The sequence below is a fragment of the Lissotriton helveticus genome, chromosome 9 (genome assembly GCF_964261635.1).
Source record: "Lissotriton helveticus chromosome 9, aLisHel1.1, whole genome shotgun sequence".
NCBI lineage: Eukaryota > Metazoa > Chordata > Amphibia > Caudata > Salamandridae > Lissotriton > Lissotriton helveticus.
Genome location: NC_136070.1, coordinates 936,438,291 through 936,460,219, shown reverse-complemented (window position 1 = coordinate 936,460,219; position 21,929 = coordinate 936,438,291). Strand labels below are relative to the sequence as shown.

At 44.0% G+C, this 21,929-nt stretch overlaps 1 protein-coding gene across 2 annotated transcripts in view; it reads right to left on the bottom strand.

Moving 5' to 3' along the window:
• ACY1 (aminoacylase 1) overlaps positions 1 to 21,929 on the bottom strand; it is a 197,418-nt gene that overhangs the window by 31,333 nt on the left and 144,156 nt on the right. For both annotated transcript variants that reach the window (XM_078661166.1, XM_078661167.1), the window contains 3 exons: positions 20,703 to 20,847; positions 374 to 442; positions 114 to 193 (listed from right to left, as the gene is read on the bottom strand). In XM_078661166.1, coding sequence (XP_078517292.1) covers positions 114 to 193; positions 374 to 442; positions 20,703 to 20,847 — 294 coding nt within the window. The remainder of the gene's footprint in view (positions 1 to 113; positions 194 to 373; positions 443 to 20,702; positions 20,848 to 21,929) is intronic.

Below are 21,929 nucleotides of genomic sequence, written 5' to 3'. Positions count from 1 at the left end.
AATTTCCACATCTTCCTTGGCATATAAGAGTGTATTTGTGCTGTTGTACCTCGAGGTGGCCTAAAGGTGGGTGTCCTTGTATTGTCTGGAATACCATTAATAAACACACTCACAGTTCTTTGCAGGGTTTACTGAAGGCCTTCCACCAAGGATCTGACTCTTCAATCGATGTCACCGTCTGGTTCATTGTTTTCTATCAATGAAGAAAGAGAAATATCACAAGCCCTTTATGAAAAAAAAGCCAGCAAGAAAAGTGGAATCTTTGAGGGACATATGGGAAAGAGATATTTTATAGGAGGGCAGGAAAACCGGAGGCCTTCTGAGACAAGGGAAGAAAAAAAAAAAGGAGCGAGCAATGGGTGACACAACGCACCTGATAGAACTCATAGGTCACTCCTTCTCCAGCCTGCCGACACCAATTCTGAATATTCACCTCAAAGTCCTGTAACAGTACAAAGACCAACAGTAAAAAATATCGTAGACGTGAGGGGTAGGAAGGGTTAACCTCTAAGCTGCCAGACTAAGACACTAGCAAGAAATAAGAAAGCTAAATGATAAAAGAGATACGAGGTTGTGAGTTAATATATGCAAGGAAAGTAAACAAGACACAAGAAGATGCAGACAAAAATGTTCGACAAGTTCAACCTGCCCATTCCCATTTCCTTGCCTGTAAATTTATTTTTCAGTGCAGCAGAAGGACAACGGGTCCAGTTTATAGTTTTGAGTTTTACAAAAAAGAAAAATTATCACCAGGGGCGGCTCTTCCTCTAGGGCGGAGGAGCGTCACCCCACTGCTTCCTCCAGTGTGAGAAGCAGAAACATAAAATGGCAATAACTTTTAAGTTTGGATGCGGGCGGGTGGTCGGGGCTGCTCTGTGAGCAGCCAGGGGAGGGGAGGGGTGGTGTGCCCACTCCTGAGGGCGCAATGACTGTTTGCTCAGCCCTGTGGGGCCGCCCAAACTGTTATGCGCACTCTGTTCTTTCTCTATGCAGGCTGCAATGCAGCCTGCATGGAGTACATGGCCTCCCCGTAAGCCCCTAGCTGGGCGGCGTCCCTACCAAATCACAACCCTGCCATTGCATCGTTGAGATTGGCTATGGGGAGGGTGCCTGACTGCCTGCTTCCTGTTCCTGCCGAGGCTGAGTATCACGGGCTGTCCCTCCTTCCCTTGCAACCATACTCTACCCACGCCAACGTTATTATTCAGGTCACAAGTCCAGCCAGATAAATATTGAAGCGTAACTGTCTCCTGTCTGTTTCTGCTTTTTAGGTGTTCCACTTTCAAACCAATGCTGTAGATCAAGGTTTCTTAGACTATTCATTGATGTTCCTTCATTTACATACGCCAGACACTGTTGTGGTCCTGCTACGTACCCTCCATTTTCCCATCAAGTGCTCCCAAAACAACTTCTGTTAACCTTATTCTCTTCACTGCCTTGTCACACGGTCTATTAACTATAACCTCAAGATTCTTTACCTCTTGGACACAGTGCAATGCCTCATTTGCTGTTACATGTTCCTCCTCTGGAAACGTGTACGAATACCTGCTTAGATGTTAAAGCTTATGAAAGCTTTTTAGAACTAGGGACCATATTTTCTATTGCTCTGCCTAACCTATTTCCTAATATTAATTATTGTGGGAGAGAGAGAACAAGAAAAAAAGAGCGAGAGTGAGAGAGAAAACAAAATGGGCACGCTCATGAAATATCACATCACACTCCACAGCACAATAAGTTTACTTTTGAATTTCCACCCTCGCACGGAGAGATACATTAGATCCAGGTCAGCGACAAGGAAGTGGAAGCTCATCAGCTGCATTAACCCTGCTCCTAGGCTAAGGTAAGGGAGCAACAGGGACTATTTTAAAGTAAATTGTTTTGCAATGGATTTTTATCTCGCTGCACAAGTACTATTGTCTGCTCAAGTTTAACTATTTAATTGGTTGTATGAGGGTACAACGCATGCAATTACATCGCATGCCTTTAAACACGCATTTTTTAGCGCGCATGTTTTTACCGTGAAAATAAATTTCAAACGCATGAAATACCACACATTGTTTTTATATTTAAAAACAATGTATTTGTGGGGGAGACCCCCACCAACTTACCTTAAATGCGTGGTATTGGCATGCGTTTTAAATGCATATTCGCGGTAAAAATATGCGTGCTAAAAAGTGCGTGGTAAAGGCTTAATGAGGTAAAAACATTGTTATAAAGGCTGTATCCCATTTAATTACCCTTCATCAGCATGGTTTGTGCCATAAATGTGCTGTAAGAATGTTCCCTAAATTTTTCAGTGGGAAGAAAGGCTCCAAGTAGACCCCAATTTACTAGAAGAATCCACTTGAAGCTTTCTTTCAGTAAGAAATTGAGGGTCTGCTCTCCCTTACTACACAATGCAGCAGAGAAGGCAGCGATTCTAAGAGAGACTGGGACATGACTGAGAATTTTCCCAAACCTAACTCTGCACTGCTAAATGCCAGAGCAGGTCGTAGGGGAAGAAACCACAATACTTAGCTTCCGGCAGTCGATTGACTTCAATTCTAGAAGAGGTGGTAGAGTCCTCTCTGGGTGTCAAACTTCACTCTTCCAATTCCCTTCGCCCTCAGCAGCAGGGACAGCATCTTACACTTTGGAATCACCATAACTCAGGACTGATGATGTTCTCGATTGAGAAATTCAGGAGATACCAGAGTCAGCTCTGTGACCCAAGCTTACAGGGTTCTCCTTAAACAACGCCTCTGCAGGGCCAGACTTGGGATGACCCAGACACATACTGGACGTTGACTGGGAGCACACTGATGACTGTCACAATAACTGATCACCATGTTTACTGGCACAGTGATGCAGGTGCATCCAGGTTTTAGCATGGGGTTACCAAAACGAGAAATTAAGTTTTTAGATGATATGACAATCTAATGGTAGGTAGGTGATGCTGTTTAAAAGTCTCATAGTGGTTCAAAATTAAAGATTTTGAAGAGGGTTCATAAAATCACTTACACTCATTTTTTAGTCAGCTGGGTCATCTACCTATGCTTATTTATACAACTACATATTTGTGGGAAACATAAGTAGGTTACAACAATATTTGTCATAATGACAGGCTAGGATGCATAGTATAAGCCGGCAATATTATTCGGTCACTATTTCGGGGACATACTGAGAGAAAACGTGTTGCCAGGACACAATATTAGAAAATATTTCTGCTATTTCCACATGCACACATCTATTCCAATCTGAAAGCAATTGATCATCTGTAGTTTGTTGAATAATGCTTTTCTAATTATAAGATATGAGGGCAACCATACTTTGAGGAATCAGGGATCCTACCGCAGGAGAGTGCAGTGTGAAACTGCTCTTGCCTATGATGGCATGCCTGGAGGAGGGTCCATGTGACCTGTTTGTGTCCTTGTGGGCATTCAGACTGCGATCCCCCAGATGTGTGGTGCCCAATACGTTTGCCTCTAAACAGCTTCTTTGCCTCATACACGAGTTCCGTTATACTATGTGTTATGCTAAGTTATATTATTTCATTGGGTTTTATAGAGCACATAGCTGCCCCAACAACGGGGCTTCCCAGCGCTGGACCTCAAAAATAGAGTACTGATGCCATCTGCCTCACAGAGAGAAGACACAGGCAATTTAGGTAGAAATAAGCCATGTGTTAAAAATTTCCTGAAGTGCAGATGGTTTTCAGTGTTCCTAATGGAAAGAGGAAGTGCATTCTAAAGAACAGGAGCTTTGGCATGAAATGAGTGGCCTCCAGCTTGGGCCTTCCTGACTCACGGGACAGTGGCCAAGATAAGACCAGCTGAATGTAGGCAGTGGCGTAACGAAACTTGAGGGGGCCCCCCTGCAAACTACATGGAGGGGCCCCCCTCCCATTCTCTGTGCCAGTCTAGAGCTCTCAGGTCCAGCGACCCGCCGTACTGCAGGGGATGCGGGGCTATTGTTACGCCACTGTCACCAATGCAGCCGTTATAAGTAACACTGGATGGTGGAGTTAAAGGTTGGGCTTAGTCTGCCAGCAGGCTATCATAGGAGGTGGTCCATTCATTACAGGGTCCTTGCCATCAGTAGGTCAAGGAAGTTTGCCCAAGTTTAGGTGGGTTTCCTGATGCAGACTCCTGTCATGATATACAACATCAAGCCCACTCATCGTTCAGTTTTGACAAAAGTGTATCCACTGCTCCTTCTCGTTTCCGTTTTAAAACATTAGACACAGCGACAATGCTGTATTTCAAAAGCAGATGTAACTACACAGAGCATATTTTGATAATACATTTTTATTAGTAGACAATAGCAATTTTAAGAGGCATCGCATAGCTTCATACACACTGTGACCCCAATTCCATCACAGTCTCTCTCTCTCTGTCAGTCAGTATCTCTCTTTCAGTCAGTCAGTCAGTCTCTCTCTCTCTCTCTCTCTCTTTCTCTCTCTCTCTCAGTGAGTCAGTCTCTCTCTGTCAGTCAGTCTCTCTCTCAGTCTGTCAGTCAGTCAGTCAGTCTGTCTCTCTCTCTCTGTCAGTTTCTCAGCCAGTCAGTCTCTCCGTCAGTCAGTATTCAGTCTCTGAGTCAGTCAGTCTCTACTCTCTCTCCACTCTATCTTCTCTCTCTCCATTTTCTCTCTCAACTCTGTCCACTCTATCTCCACTGCTTCTCTCTCCACTCTCTTTCCACTGTCTCTCCTTCCACTTTCTCTCCCTCCACTGTCTCTCCCTCCACTGTCTCTCCCTCCACTGTCTCTCCCTCCACTGTCTGTCTCTCTCTCCACTCTCTCACTCTCTCCACTCTCTCTCTCTCCACTGTCTCTCTCTCCACTGTCTCTCCCTCTCTCTACTCTCTCTCCACTCTCTCTCCACCGTCTCCCTCCACTCTCTCTCTCCCTTCTCTCTCTCTACACTCTTTCCACTCTCTACTCTCTCTCTCTACTCTCTCTCTCTCCACTCTCTCTCTCCACACTCTCGCTCCACTCTCTCTCTCTCCACTCTCTCCACTCTCTCTCCCTCCACTCTCTCCCTCCACTCTCTCTCTCCACTCTCTCTCTCCACTCTCTCTCTCTGCTCTCTCTCTCTCTCCGCTCTCTCTCCACTCTCTCTCTCTCTCCTCTCTCCACTCTCACTCTCTCTCCATTCTCTCTCTCTCCACTCTCTCTCCACTGTCTCTCTCTCCACTGCCTCTCTCTCTCCACTGTCACTCACTCTCTCTACACACCCTCTCTCTCTACTCTCTCTCTCCACTCTCTCTCTCCACTCTCTCTCTCTCCACTCTCTCTCTCTCTCTCCACTCTCTCTCTCTCTCTCCACTCTCTCTCTCTCTCTCTACTCTCTCTCCTCTCCCTCCACTCTCTCTCTCTCTCTCCACTGCCTCCACTCTCTGTACTCTCTCTACTCTCTCCACTCTCTCTACTCTCTCTCTCTCTCTCTCCACTCTCTCTCCACTGTCTCTCTCTCCACTCTCTCTCTCTCTCAACTGTCTCTCTCTCCACTGTCTCTCACTCTCTCTACTCTCTCCTCTCTCTCTCTCCGCTCTCTCTCTCTCCACTCTCTCTCCACTCCCTCTCTCTCCACTCTCTCTCTCTCCACTCCCTCTCTCTCCACTCCCTCTCTCTCCACTCTATCTCTCCACTGTCTCTCCACTGTCTCATTCTCTCTCTAATCTCTCCACTCCCTCTCTCTTCATTCTCTCTCCACTCTCTCTCTCTACTCTCTCTCTCTCCACTCTCTCTCTCTCTCTCTCTCTCTCTCCACTCTCTTTCCACTCTCTCTCTCTCCACTCTCTTTCCACTCTCTCTCTCTCCACTCTCTCTCTCCACTCTCTCTCTCCACTCTCTCTCCACTCTCTCCACTCTCTCTCCACTGTATCTCTCAACTGTCTCTCAACTGTCTCTCTCCACTCTCTCTTTCCACTCTCTCTTTCCACTCTCTCTTTCCACTCTCTCTTTCCACTCTCTCTCTCTACTCTCTCTCTCTCTCTTTACTCTCTCTACTCTCTCTCCTCTCTCCCTCCACTCTCTCTCTCTCCACTCTCTCTCCACTCTCTCCACTCTCTCTCTCTCCACTCACTCTCTCTCTCCACTCTCTCTCTCTCTCCACTCTCACTCTCCCTCTCTCTCCACTGCCTCCCTCTCCACTCTCTCTCTCCACCCTCTCTCTACTCTCTCTCTCTATTCTCTATCTACTCTCTCTCTCTCTCTTTCTCCCTCCACTGTCTCTCCACTATCTCTCTCTCTCCACGCTCTCTCTCTCCACGCTCTCTCTCTCCACTCTCTCTCTCTCTCCCCACTATCTCTCTCTCTCCACTATCTCTCTCTCTCCACTGTCTCTCTCACTCCACTGTCTCTCTCACTCCACTCTCTCTCACAAAGTAGTGTGCGTTGCCATGGGTGTCCGCAGAAATGTTTCCGGGGGCGGGGCTCATTCTTAACTTCATCACCATCCCCCTTGCACTCTTCTCCCCTCTGCCTTGCACCCTTCTAGCCCTCCCCCTTGCACCCTTCTCCCCTTCTGCCTTGCACCCTTCTCCTCCTCCGCCTTGCACCCTTCTCTACCTTGCACCCTTCTACCCTCTGCTTTGCACCCTTCTCCCCTCTGCTTTGCACCCTTCTCCCCTCTGCCTTGCACCTTTCTTCCCTCTGCCTTCCACCCTACTCCACCTCCGCCTTGCGCCCTTTTCTACCGTGCACCATTCTCCTCTCCGCCTTGCACCCTTCTCCTCTCTGCCTTGCACCCTTCTCCCATTCTCCCCCTGCCTTGCACCCTTCTCCCCTCTGCCTTGCACCCTTCTCCCCTCCGCCTTGCACCCTTCTCCCCTCCGCCTTGCACCCTTCTCCCCTCCGCCTTGCACCCTTCTCCCCTCCGCCTTGCACCCTTCTCCCCTCCGCCTTGCACCCTTCTCCCATCCGCCTTGCACCCTTCTCCCCTCCGCCTTGCACCCTTCTCCTCTCCGCCTTGCACCCTTCTCCTCTCCGCCGTGCACCCTTCTCCCCTCCGCCTTGCACCCTTCTCTCCTCCGCCTTGCACCCTTCTCCCCTCCGCCTTGCACCCTTCTCCTCTCCACCTTGCACCCTTCTCTCCGCGTTGCACCCTTCTCCCCACTGCCTTGCACCCTTCTCCCTTCCGCCTTGCACCCTTCTCCCTTCCGCCTTGCACCCTTCATCCCTCCCCCTTGCACCCTTCTCCCCTCCGCCTTGCACTCTTCTCCTCTCCGCCTTGCACCCTTCTCCTCTCCGCCTTGCACCCTTCTCCACTCCGCCTTGCACCCTACTCCCCTCCGCCTTGCACCCTTCTCCTCTCCGCCTTGCACCCTTCTCCCCTTTTCCCCACTGCCTTGCACCCTTCTCCCCTCTGCCTTGCACCCTTCTCCCCTCTGCCTTGCACCCTTCTCCCCCCGCCTTGCACCCTTTTCCCCCCGCCTTGCACCCTTTTCCCCTCTGCCTTGCACCCTTCTCCTCTCCGCCTTGCACCCTTCTCCACTCCGCCTTGCACCCTTCTCCACTCCGCCTTGCACCCTTCTCCCCTCCACCTTGCACCCTTCTCCCCTCCGCCTTGCACCCTTCTCCCCTCCGCCTTGCACCCTTCTCCCCTCTGCCTTGCACCCTTCTCCCCTCCGCCTTGCACCCTTCATTTACCAAAGAGAGTGCCCCCCCCCACTCCCCACCGCGGGGGCGTTTGTTACGCCCCTGTCTGTGGCTCGTTAATGACCAGACTTATTTTTCAAGAAGGAAGAGTTGGAACGCTCTTACCATTTGGAAGGGTAGAGACGTTCAGAATTATTGTAATTATGGAGGAATTGTTATATCATTAGAAAGGTTGTGGCTATAAACATTTTCAGAGTTGAGTTTTTTTTGGAAAAACATATTAATGGAGAAATAGTAAGCTATGGCCAAGCCTGAACACAAGAGACTTCATTTAAGGCACTGTGTGACACAAAGTATGAAGTGGAAATAGTTTACATTTGCCATGAGTACATTAACTTATAGTAGGCGATGTGTGAGATTTGTTTAATGTGTATCCTGTTTATTGAACGGATGACACTTTTAGCCTTTCATTCACTCTATCTGTGCAGAAGGGTTTTAATTTTGGCACATTCTGTACATTCCACATATGTTGAATATCTGTATCTTTTTATATAAAAGTATTTGTATTTGAGTAGCATATGTTTGGCTGATGAGAGATGTAGTTAATGTATGGTCTTCTGACTCACTAAAAACACTGGTAATAACTCCCGTTGAATTCTATTCCGTCGTTTTTAGCTCCATCTGTGCCATAACACACAAGGATTAGCCGTACAGAAATCAGCCTTGGCCCTGCCTTAATGTGGCATTTCAAACCAATCTGCCCAGCCATGGCCCCTCAAACTGGAAGAATAAGAAATCCCAGGTTTTTTTTGGGCCTGCTTGTCCAAATTGGCTGGAAGAGTTTTTGTAAAATATCTGCAGATTTACAATTTTTGGGATTTAAAACCCACAGACATCCTTGGAGTATTCACCCTAAATTCTTGCAGATGGCTTTTATCCGTATGGAAGGGATAAGTGCACAACTACAAATTCACCAAGTAATTTTATCAATTTGGGTGCTCCTCGGGTGGCGGCCAACGTCCCTGGGCGCCTAGTTAAACCTGGGTGTAGTGTCTTCAATGGGACATTAAAGACATCCCCTTGGGCACACCTCGTTCTCCTCTGTGTAGGGAAAGAGGATTCCACACTATTTCTTTGCTTTTACTTCCGTTTTTATTTCATGATTATTTCACAATGTCTTTGTGAATATTTTCATAGGTTTGTTTTACATCATTTTTCGTATTCAACTCAGCGACAAAAATTTCCATTCAATCCAATGCATTTCGGGCGTATTAAATCGCCCTTCATCAGGGAATCAACACTGTAAAAAATATATACATCATGAGTCAATGCACAATAAAATCATGTTCAATCAAGTTAGCACGCTAATCCGTGACTCTGTAATATCACCTCAGTCACCTTATTTGCCCGTGTTACCATTGCCCTGTTTGCATGTATAAACTTACGTGTCGCTGTCTATTTGCTTTCTGATGTGGTCGCTGTAATCAAAAAAATTAAACTAAAGTCAATACCGTTCCTGTCCCTGTCTACTAATTATAACGAGATAACCAAATCAAAAATTGTCATGTCGTTTTCCTAATCTAAACTAACCTGATTTAGATTCTCTTGGTGTTCTTCACTCCTCAAAGCTCGCCTCCATTCTGGCCGGTTCTTACACCAGTCACTAACATGTTGCTCTATAGGCTGGGTCTCCGGTCATGTGACCGCGAGACTCGCCCGGTTTATAATACTTCAACCTGCCTAAGTGTGAGTCGGTCTCTATTCCGGTTGAAAAAACAAAAGTCAAGAATGGGTGATCTCAAAAATTATAAAAATACGGATCTCTTGTTCTGGTAAAGAGTACATGTAGCTTAATCCCGTTCAGGTAAAAAAATGGTTTCCACAGCAACCCATCCTTTTTTAGAGCAAGGCCAAGCCCAAAAAGGCGACCCCGGAGAGGAAAGAATAAAAGACAAAGACAAAGAGAAGGAGCATCCGAACACAAGGAGCACAACGATACCAAAGAAAGACAAGGAGAAGAAGAAGACACAGACCTAAATCAACTGGTTATCAATATCAGTGATTAACCTGTTACAAAGAGGTACATCATTTGTACCAACCACCAACACAGACACATTAGAGCTAGAAGTAAGCTTCTTTAAACTCATGCGGAAATTAAGACTCCGTCACTTTTTTGATAATATTCTACCTCAACAAGACAAAGAACCAGATGACGAACTGTGTGGATTACGGACAACCAGTACCTTTCAAGCACCAGTGAGTCACAAAACCCTGGATTTGTTTGAGAAAATAGTAAAACAAGATCTAGCAAAACTTAAGTGTGATAAGCGTTCCAAAAGAAACATGACTCAAAAGGATTTGGATTGTTTGAAAAAACTTGCCAACAAAACAGATTTACGGTTCACTAAAGCTGACAAGGGAGGGGCTCTCGTGATAATGAACAACTCTATGTATGAAAGGAAGGTGCTAGAACACATCTCAGATAAAAACACATATCTACAACTTGAGGGTAACCCAACGGCAGAATTCTCCAGAAGATTGGGAACCATCATTAACACAGCTCATGAAATGGGCACTATCAATACCAGAACCAAGAATTTTTTAATCAAAACCAATCCAAAAAGTCCGGTACTCTACATGATACCGAAGATTCACAAAAACCTGATGGACCCTCCGTTGCGACCCATAGTTTCGACCGTAGGAAGTTTACATGAACCTATAGGGCAACTAATCGATAAGCATCTTCAACCCTCAGTGAAAAATATCAGAACGTACATTAAGGACACCACGGATTTCTTGTTGAAATTGGATAAAGTCACTATAAGTCCAGATGAATCAGTTATTTTGTGTACAGCGGACGTGCGGTCCCTCTACACGTCAATACCACACAATTTAGGAATGGAAGCAATTGAAAAAGCTCTGTTGAATACAGAATTAAGAGAAGAGCTAAACGTATTCCTAATGGAGCTTATGACATTCACTCTATATCAAAGCTATTTTAAATACGGAGACCATTGGTATCAACAGCTCACAGGAACAGCCATGGGAAATTCGGCGGCACCGGTATACGCCAATATCTTTATGCAGGCTTACGAAGAAACTAATTTGTTCTCAAAACATATTTGGCAAGACAACACAAAATTTATCGTACGCTACATAGATGATATCTTCCTAATTTGGAAATCCTCGAAAGAACTATTGGAAAAGGCGCTAAATTAATTCAATAACATAGACAGTGGCATACAACTGACCTGGGATATTTCCGAAACCACAGTTACCTTTCTAGACGTAAGGATAACCAGGACAAATGAAGGATTTGATACAAGTATGTATAGAAAAGAAACAGACAGAAACAACCTATTGCATTTTACCAGCTTCCACCAGCAAAGTTTAAAAACACATTTACCCTACTCGCAAATGACTAGGGTTAAAAGAATCATATCAGATAGCACGAAAGTAGAAGCTACATTGGAAGACATGACAACAAGGTTCAAAAAAAGAGGTTACCCCAAAGAAATCACAGACAACGCAAAAAGGAGAGTGGATGCCATTGACAGAGAAGATCTTTTGAAACCAGTCAAAAAACATGAGGAAGCACGAATAGTAGCGGTGTCTAAATATTCAACACAAAGTCACAATTTTAAGAGGATAATAATCAAACATTGGAAAATGCTAAAACTAGAACCAGATTTCCAAAAATGTTTTGATCAAATTCCAATTTTTGCTCACACCAGAGCACACAACCTGGGAGAAATCTTGAAACATCAACAACCACTGACCAAAGAATACAAAGGCACAAAACCATGCCTAAGCTGTGGAAACTGTAACAGCATCATCAAAGGGAATGTAATAAACCATCCAATGAAAGGGAAAGAGATTAAACTAAGAGTAAATGCCACTTGTAACACAAAAAACGTAATATATGCACTGAAATGTCCGTGTGCTAAACTGTATGTTGGAAAAACAGAGAGAAGCATAAAAATAAGACTCACGGAACATAGATCTAACATTCGGATGAAGAATACAAAATCCACTGTAGCGACGCATTTTATGGAAGCGCACCACAATATTTCGCAACTGAAATACATTGTACTTGAGACCGTGGAAAAAAATGAAGGAAGAGACAATACCAAATTCATTTTGCAACGTGAAAACTATTGGATACATAAGCTGGGAACACTGAGCCCGGCCGGGCTTAATGAACGGAATGAACTATCTTGTTATTTATAATGGACTGTGAGCGACGATGGTTGTTTTTCCTTGGGCCGAAAGGGAATCCTGCGAGCACGATACTCATTTATTTGTTTAATTCTTCATGTTTAAGTTTATTTTTCATGTTATCAGTTGTGGAATCAGGAGTATACCTTGTTGCAATTCTAGCAAGTGCAGACGCTATAGCTCTACCTTGTAATGTCACTTGAGATCTGAGCTAATGGGGGTTCAATCCGCCTGTGGAAACCATTTTTTTACCTGAACGGGATTAAGCTACATGTACTCTTTACCAGAACAAGAGATCCGTATTTTTATAATTTTTGAGATCACCCATTCTTGACTTTTGTTTTTTCAACCGGAATAGAGACCGACTCACACTTAGGCAGGTTGAAGTATTATAAACCGGGCGAGTCTCGCGGTCACATGACCGGAGACCCAGCCTATAGAGCAACATGTTAGTGACTGGTGTAAGAACCGGCCAGAATGGAGGCGAGCTTTGAGGAGTGAAGAACGCCAAGAGAATCTAAATCAGGTTAGTTTAGATTAGGAAAACGACATGACAATTTTTGATTTGGTGATCTCGTTATAATTAGTAGACAGGGACAGGAACGGTATTGACTTTAGTTTAATTTTTTTGATTACAGCGACCACATCAGAAAGCAAATAGACAGCGACACGGAAGTTTGTACATGCAAACAGGGCAATGGTAACACGGGAAAATAAGGTGACTGAGGTGATATTACAGACTCACGGATTAGCGTGCTAACTTGATTGAACATGATTTTATTGTGCATTGACTCATGATGTATATATTTTTTACAGTGTTGATTCCCTGATGAAGGGCGATTTAATACGCCCGAAATGCATTGGATTGAATGGAAATTTTTGTCGCTGAGTTGAATACGAAAAATGATGTAAAACAAACCTATGAAAATATTCACAAAGACATTGTGAAATAATCATGAAATAAAAACGGAAGTAAAAGCAAAGAAATAGTGTGGAATCCTCTTTCCCTACACAGAGGAGAACGAGGTGTGCCCAAGGGGATGTCTTTAATGTCCCATTGAAGACACTACACCCAGATGGCTTTTATCCACAGTCGCTGGCTGTGCCTTGCCCCACAGTCGCTGAAATCTGGATCTGTGGGGAATGCTCTCTGGGGGGCCCCCACTCCACCCTTGTCAGGGCCCTGAGCATTGCTCGGTGCTGCCTCCTGCTCTGTGGGGCCCCTGTTGAAGGAAAGACTCGTAGGCTGATTTAGGTTCCGCACTTCCTCTTTAATCCAGGAGTACAAGTTACACAGCGACACCGAACACAACAGCAACCTCCACCCTTCTCCTTCAGCAACTGTCTCTACCCGCTACGTTCCCTACTCATCACATTCCATACATACCACACGTGCACACACATACACGCGCTAATACACACACGAGACAAGACACGCGCACAACACTACATACATAGCCAATACCACACACCCTCCTCCTCAATAACTTGAGATACCACCACAAGGATTACCCTAACTTAAATTCAGAAAACCGAGCAGGCAACTTCCTTGTTCTATTACCACGGCGTAAGTTACTACCTTCAACACCAATATTAGAATAAGATGAAACATCATCAACAATGTCTCTAACATCACTTCCTGTATCACGCCCAGCACTACAACCAATTGTGTCACCAGTTGACGTCACATCCTTCTTTAATCCAAAATCATCACCTAACATATACCCACTGCACGTCCCATCATCAATTCCACCAGAATGTGAACCAGAATGTGAACCTACCGCACCATCCCTCTCATTGCAAAAACTCAATTGTCGAAAATTCCACCTCTTACCATCTTCCAATTCTACTGCACCACTAAACACTTTCATTACTCTCAAGGGTTTGGACCATACACTTTCACCTTTCAACACAATTCTAGGATTCTTTACCCGAACCATTTGACCTATCTTCACCGAAGGCTAATTACATTTACCACCACGATATTGCAGACTGCGATCCTGATTTTTCCTCACTTCAGATCTAATTTCTTTATCAATGTCATTGTTACTACACTGCATTCTATCATTCCTTTTTCTCAACCACCAAGGGACTAACCCAGTAAATGGTTTCCTACCTCTCAAAACCTCAAAAGGTGTCTTCCCTGTGGCAGAATGCGGAGTAACACGATATGCAGTTAACCTCTCCAGTAGAGCTTTCCTCCATGGTAAGCCTGCGCTCAATGCCAATTCAATCACTTCCTTAACCACCCTGTTGAAGCGCTCAACTTGACCGTTACTTTCGGGATGATATAGCGATGACTTGATGTGCTTGATACCCATTATCACCAAAAATTCTTCCATCTTTTGTGACACAAACTGAGGTCCATTATCCGAAACTAAAATTTCTGGAACACCTTCTCTTGAAAATACATCTTCTAAAAACTCAATGACCACCTCCGTAGTCATCCCACTTACCATTCTTACCTCGGGCCATTTCGAATAATAATCAACCAACACAATAGCGTAACACTCCTTTGCAGATATAGCTGAAAATGGACCCATGAAATCAATTGCCACCTTTTGCCATGGATACTCGGGTAATTTCACCATGGTTAAAGGTACATTCAATGGCTTTGCTACCTTATCACTGGCACCACAAACCTTGCAGTTCCTCACTAATCTATCTACCATCGAATCAACCCCTGGCCACCAAAACCACTCCTTAACCCTTCTCTTAGTGCTGGACATCCCGCCGTGCCCCATGTGACTCTTCTCAACAATATTCTCCCTTAAGCCGACTGGAGGCACAATTCTGTCACTTCTTAGGACAATATCATTAACAATACACAACTCCTCTCTAATTTTCGAAAATGCAGCACTCTCACCACGTAAGCTGGATTCTCTTGGCCACCCATCAACTATGAACCGTTTAACTTCTTTCAAAACAACATCCTTGTCCATCTCGCACATCCAAGATGCCTCAGAAACAATACTATTAACATCCTTTTCATTTATCAAAAACACGTCCTTGATGGTGAAAGCTATTTCACCATCACTATTAGTTTCAATTCCTGTCAAATCCACATTAGGTAATCTTGAAAGACCATCAGCAACTACGTTATCTTTACCGGGAATGTACTCTATGTCAAAACTAAACATTTGTAGTTTTGAAGCTAAACGAGCTAATCTAGGAGTCAAATTCTTACCATCCTTCAGGTCTCAAAATATTAACTAATGGTTTGTGATCGGTACAAATTCTGAATTTCCTCCCCCACACATACATCCTGAATCTCTCAGCAGCCCATGAAGCAGCCAATAACTCCTTCTCTATTACTGAATAATTGCGTTCTGATTTCGTTAACGTGCGTGAAGCATACGCCACTACCCACCTTTCTGATTTAATATGTTGAGAAAATACAGCACCAATGCCGTAGCCAGACGCATCTACAGATAGTATGCATTCAGCATTTGGCAAAAATGGTTTCAAACATGGTGTTGTAACTATCTCTTTCTTCAATTTTTCAAAACACATTTTTTGATGCTCGCCCCATGTAAACGCTACACCTCTCTTTAACAATAATCTCAATGGTTCAACTTTCGAGGCATAGTTTTCAACAAAACGTGAATAAAATTCCGTTAACCCCAGGAACGACATCAATTGTTCCTTATTTGCAGGTTCAGGAACAGCTAGAATAGCATCAACATGACTAATTTTAGGTCGAATACCATCTTTGGATATAATGTGTCCTAAATATTCCACTTCAGATTTCCCAAACACACATTTCTCATTTTTGATAGTCAATCCACTATTCCTCAGTGCATCTAGAACAGCATATAAACTTTCATCATGACATCCTTTGTCGCTTCCATATATTAAAATGTCGTCCTGAAATACTTTAGCATTTTTAATGCCTTGTAAGATCCTGCATATCTCTCTTTGAAATACTGCAGACGCGCTTGCAAGGCCAAATGGCATACGTTTATATCTAAACATTCCCTCTGTGGTGATGAAAGCAGTACAATGTGCCGAGTCATCATCTAAAACAATTTGGTGATACGCACTTGTTAAATCTATCTTGGAAAACCAGGAAGACCCACCAACAGAAGATGTAAGTTCTTGCAAATTTGGAAGTGGAAATGTGTCAACCCAAATGGCTTCATTTAAACACCTCGGGTCAACACATAAACGCAAATCGCCATTGGATTTAAGAGAAATTACGACTGGCGAAACCCAATCTGAACTCTCAACTGGTTCAATAATTCCATCCTTGCACAATTTTTTAAGTATTTCACCCATTTTTTCTCTATAACTAATAGGTAAATTTCTCAGTTTTTGCTTCACAGGACATGTGCCCTCTCTTAAAATAATTTTATGTTTAAATCCAATCATCTTGCCGATGCCATTGGAAAAAACATCAGGGAATTTTTCCTTCAAAAATGAATAATCATCCATTCCACGACAGTCATCCTGAATAGAATAAACAGGGCACTCTAAACGAGGATCAATTTTCATGCCCAAATCAAACATGTGTGGCCATCCTAAAATGGTTGCACCTTTGTTAGCTATATATATTTTGCCTTGACATGAATTATGTCCAAAACTAATTTTAGCTAATATAAATCCTTCTAAAGGTATTTTATGTCCAGTATAACCCCCAGGGTGTACATCCTGAACTAATAATGATCTGTTCGGCCAAAGTGACTTAAATTGATCCATGCCCATAATAGTATACCACGCACAAGAGTCTACCATTACTTTAACTTCTAAACCGTCAATGTTGACAATAATTGATGGTAGCTCTTTAACCTTACCCCTCACCTTTACTGACTCATCATGTACACTGCAAATTTCACCTACAACATGAAAAGTATCGTCTTCTTGGATATAATTTATGTCATCTTGATCATCTTCTTGAATGCAATTAATTTTAGCCTTAAAATTGTGACATACTCTAGTGAAATGACCTTTCTTTTTACAATTTGTGCATATTTTGTCAAGTGCAGGGCACCATTTGTAGTTTGCTAAATGGTTGGAAGACCCACACCTATAACACAAAAACTTCTTTTGCTCATTCCTTTTCTCATAATCTTTCTCATTGCTTTTCTTATTAGTGTAGTTAGTAAATGACTTATTATCATTTTTGGATTTGGATTTATCACCCTTATTTATCTCATTAACTGAACCAGACACAGAATCATTTTTCTCATTTCTAACTTCACGAATACACTGGTCCGAAATCTCTACACCCCTAGCTACTTCAATGGCATTTTTTAATGAAGTACTCCCTGATGACCATAATTTTTCTTGGATCTTTTTTGATTTGGTTTTCATAAGAATTTGGTCACGTAGAACTTGGTCATAAGTCATACTTTCAAACTCACACGTAACGGCTAAACCCCTTAAAGCTGAAACATACTGATCAATTGATTCATCTACTTTTTGAGCCCTTGGGTAAAACTTAAATCTCTCCATTACCACATTAATTTTCCTCCCAAACCTCTCCTGCATCTGTTTAACAGCACATTGATAAACACCCATGTCACCAGCATCATTAATTTTAGGTAAATTTTTAAATTCCCTTAACCCTACTGCGCCGAGTCTGTGTTTAAGTAAAGACACCTTCCTTTCTTGAGAAGATTCCTCTTCAGCTAAAACCTCAACATAAGCTTCAAACATATCAAGCCATAAATCCCATGCTATGGGAGGTTCACCAGATTCTGCTAAGAAGAATGGAGGTGGAAGAATTGAAGACATTTGGATGAAGCAAAAGAGAACAATTAGCACAAAAAAAACCCTCCAAAAAGAAAAAAAATATTTTCCTACTAAATATGATGCTTGCGCAAAAAGTTCACCAATGTTCACATTGTATTTTGGATGTTATTAGTTTGGGCAAAAAGTTCACCAGAGTTCGTCATCAAAATTTAATTGAACTGTCTCTTTTAATCTAAGTGTAGAAGTTGCCAGAAAATTGCCAAGAGCACCGAGTCACAACAATAATGCTTACTTAAAGCTTCTTGCTGAATTAACAACACGAAGAACATCAAACAGCGTTGGAATAGGCACTCGGTGTTGCACAGAGCTTGTTGCTAGGATACAGTAATTAGCTTCAAAATGGCCGCCACGTTGTGTTGTGATACGTGATAACGATGCAGCGACGTAGATAATCTGCTACGGAAGCTCAAGGGAATGTAAAGCACGTCATCAAGCCGCATCGGTTGGAGCACTCATGGATAATCACTCGCGCGGAGCATTCCAATGTGATTCACTCGTGCAGGTCAACTGAAAATTACACAACACAACGGCATCAAATAACGGGTGAGCGCTGCTGGGAATGAATATCATAAATTGTTTACCGCTCAAGGTTTCCGTTGTCTAGACGCCCAATAAAAATGCCAGGCAAGATAATCCAGATAATCCTTTAGCTACAAAAAGACATTTCCTTTTCTTCTTTTTTTTTTTTTTTTTTTTTCGAAATTGTGCTCAGTGCCGCTGTCAAATCTCAAATCCCATCCTCGTCGCCATATGTTGAAGGAAAGACTCGTAGGCTGATTTAAGTTCCGCACTTCCTCTTTAATCCAGGAGTACAAGTTACACAGCGACACCGAACACAACAGCAACCTCCACCCTTCTCCTTCAGCAACTGTCTCTACCCGCTACGTTCCCTACTCATCACATTCCATATATACCAAACGTGCACACACATACACGCGCTAATACACACACGAGACAAGACACGCGCACAACACTACATACATAGCCAATACCACAGCCCCCACCCCCATCCTCTTTCCGGGCCTCACTGCTCTGACTGAAGAGAAACAATGTATGTTGATACTTTGTTTCTCTTTAGTCAGAGGGAGGGGGCGAGGGACTCCGAGCAGGCTGCAGCCTGCACCTGCTTCAGACAAGACGAGACGGAGAGAGGCTTGCTTCAGCGCAAGGCTTTCTTACAGCCCTCAGAAGAGCTGAGGGGGGCCGGGGGGGGCCCCCTTTATTTAATGAAGGGAGTGAGGCCCCCCCGCACCGCGGGGCCTGCGGGGGCGTTTGTTACGCCCCTGAATGTAGGGAGGGTTTGTGGCAAGCGAGGAGAGTGGGCAGAATGGGAGCCCTTTGGGAGTATATGATCTTATGAGACATACACAAGGTCATGAAGTGGATACCCTTCTCCAATGAAAGTCAATGCAGTTTGTAAAGGAAACCAGAAACAAAGCAACGTTTTGGAATGGCAAAAAGCAGTCTGGCTGCCGCATTTTGAGCAAGCTGGAGTCTTGTAATGACTGACTTGTTAGTGCCAAGGTACAAGATGTTACTGTAGTCAAGATGGGACATAATTACTGATTGAATGATAGTTTGTTGGGTACTGTAATTAAAAAGGCTGAGAATTTGTTTAAGGCTTCTCAGTAGCCCAAAATAGGGGCCCACAACCAATTTAGTTTGGGTCTCAATGGCCAGAGTACTGTCCATTATGACTCCTACATTTTTTATGGAGGACTTGGGTATGGGGAGAGGCACAAGGGAAAGAGGCCACCAATGGTTGCCCCAGGAGAGTGTGTGTTTTTCCAGTAGAAGGGATTCAGTTTTATCCGCATTCAGACAGCAGCAGTTGGCATTCATCCATTCTGCAACCGCTAGCAGTCCTCCTTGGAAATTCGACCGGTCCATCATCGGGTTTTCTGTAAAACAGAACACCAACTGAGTATCGGTGGCATAGGTTTCATAACAATCCCTGTGGATTCAATTACCTGAGCCAGAGGTTGGATGCAAAGATTAAACAGAGTAGGGCTTAATGAAGAGCCCAGGGTGACTCCATGGGGTAGAGTGTGAAGGTCAGAGCTGTGGGTAGGAGAGATGACCTGAAAGGACCGTTCAGATATAAAAAAAGATGCAAACCATGACAGTGCCACCCCACTAGTATCAATGCTTTGTAGGCGAAGCAGTAAGATTTTATGAGACACCATATGAAATGCGGCGCTCAAATCCAATAGGATCAGGGCTGAAGAGCGGCCTTCGTCCAGGGTACTACAGAGATGCTTGGTGACTGCGAGGAGCGCAGATTGCGTACTATGTCCAGTCTGAAACTATTTTGGGAGGAATATAGGATGTAATAGTTGTCCAGGAATTTGGTCAGAATCCCTTTGAGACTCACTAAGGGTGAGCAGCTCAGGCAGCCACAGAGGACAAAATAAGTTAAGTGCTGGCCTAAGACTTCTCACAGCTGATAGAGCAGCAATATCTTGCATTGCCACTGGAACATCTAAGGGAAAATGCTGGTAGAGGTCTTCTATTTTGCCAGTACAGTATTCGGCTAACTTCTCACAGTGTGCGCTAGAGGTGTCAACGGGGTCAGCGGAAAGAGTGGGTTTAATAAGGCTATTCATTAGGTTTAACATTTTCTTGGCAGAACTCTTTTGTTCCTGATTTTATTGGCAAAATAATCAGCCTTTGTTTCTGAATCAGCTTATGTTAAGATTTCATTTCTGCTTTACGTTGAATTTTGAATCTGTGGGTGCTGTTGCAACACCTCCATGCAAATGATGGAATGACCACCTGGGATCCTTTTGAGACAAATTTTGCCCCTGGACAATCCGAATTATGACAGAGCAAAAACAATACATATATATTGCATGTTTAGAAGGTAACTAAATAAGTGGTTTGAATGAGAGAGGCACTATAAATGCACAGAAGGGAAAAGAAAATGGGAAAAGAGGAAAAGACCACACAAGAAAGCAGGCAGAGTCCACAAGAGTCAAGGAAAATAACTAAAGATGTAAGAGGAAAGTCAGAGAAGAAATCCAAATCAAACACTTGTGCAGAAACAATGGATTAGATCACGCGGACTGGTTGATAAGAGTTGAGTGATGTGAAGAAACCCATATATACATAATCTCCAAGCTTACAAATGCATCTTGTATGTACACACTACCTTTAAATCCACAGTGGGTGGAATCCGTACATCAAAGGTTGCTGTCATCTCTGAAGGTACGACATTATAAGCCACACCCCCACTGAGTTTGGTCATGTTCACAGAGGTAACATCCCCCAATGTGAGGCGGGAGTCAGACTCTAACCTGAAAGGGATTGAAAGTTTCTAGAATTACCACTATGTTCCAACTGGGCATTTCTAATATGAACTCTACATATTTACTGAGATCAGAGAAAAAACATTTCATGCACGAGTTCAAGCAGCTGACCAACGACCGAAGATTACAGGGGACAAGACATCTGCAAAGAGCTGATGCCAAATATAACATATATAACACCAAGCAAGAAATTCAATGCTTCTCCACGGTCACAAAGACACTGAGAATTACAGTTTAGTGTGTTTTTTTTAAAGAACAAGATTGGTCTCTTGAGGAAGTAAAACTCCAGAAACAGCGTGCTGTTGGACCCGGCGCTTTTTGGCAGGTTCACCCCGAAACTTTTTGCTTTTTGCCCAGCCTGTTTCTGTAACCTGGTGTTGGTGATTTTAGGCCTCTGCGTACTTTTTCACTGTGGTACAGTGTAAAGTGCGTGAGCTCTCTGTGTATGTGTGGTGAGTGACCTGCCCTCCAATAGGAATGCATGGGGAATATGTGTGACCATGGTAGTTCCTGATGTGTGGGGAGTGCAGGGTCGAGTTTGGTATGTGCGAACTCGTGAGATTGAATGCTGCGCAATGATGTATGCGGCATGATTGTGTCTAGTGTGGAAGAGCCACTTCTAGAAGTTGGCATGTTTGTGTAATTTGTGTCTGGCGTGTGATTGGCTGGAGCTGGCTGGTGAGCCTGGCTCCAGGAGTCAGGATGGGTCTGCCCCGGTGGTGAATGGAGAGATTAGCATGCTGATGTGAGGGAGGGGTACACCTGGGACCTGAATAGGGCTGGGTTTTCCCTCCACAATGCTGGCTCCACCCCCTGTGGTGCGTCTGATGTCCCTAGCCTGGCCAGTGAAAGGAGTTCCCCATAACCAGTTGTAGCTGGTTCTCACATTGCCTGCACCCTGCTAGACAAAGGATTTTGTGTATAAAAAGAGGCTGGGACCTCTTGTAAAATGTTCTTGTTCTCCAACTTGAATCTACCAGGGACGTGCTGCTGCTGGGGCCCAGGGGAAGGCTTGCCTCCCTGGGCCCTGCCCAGCCCCTGGACTGCTGATGTCCTGGACAGCTGGAGGA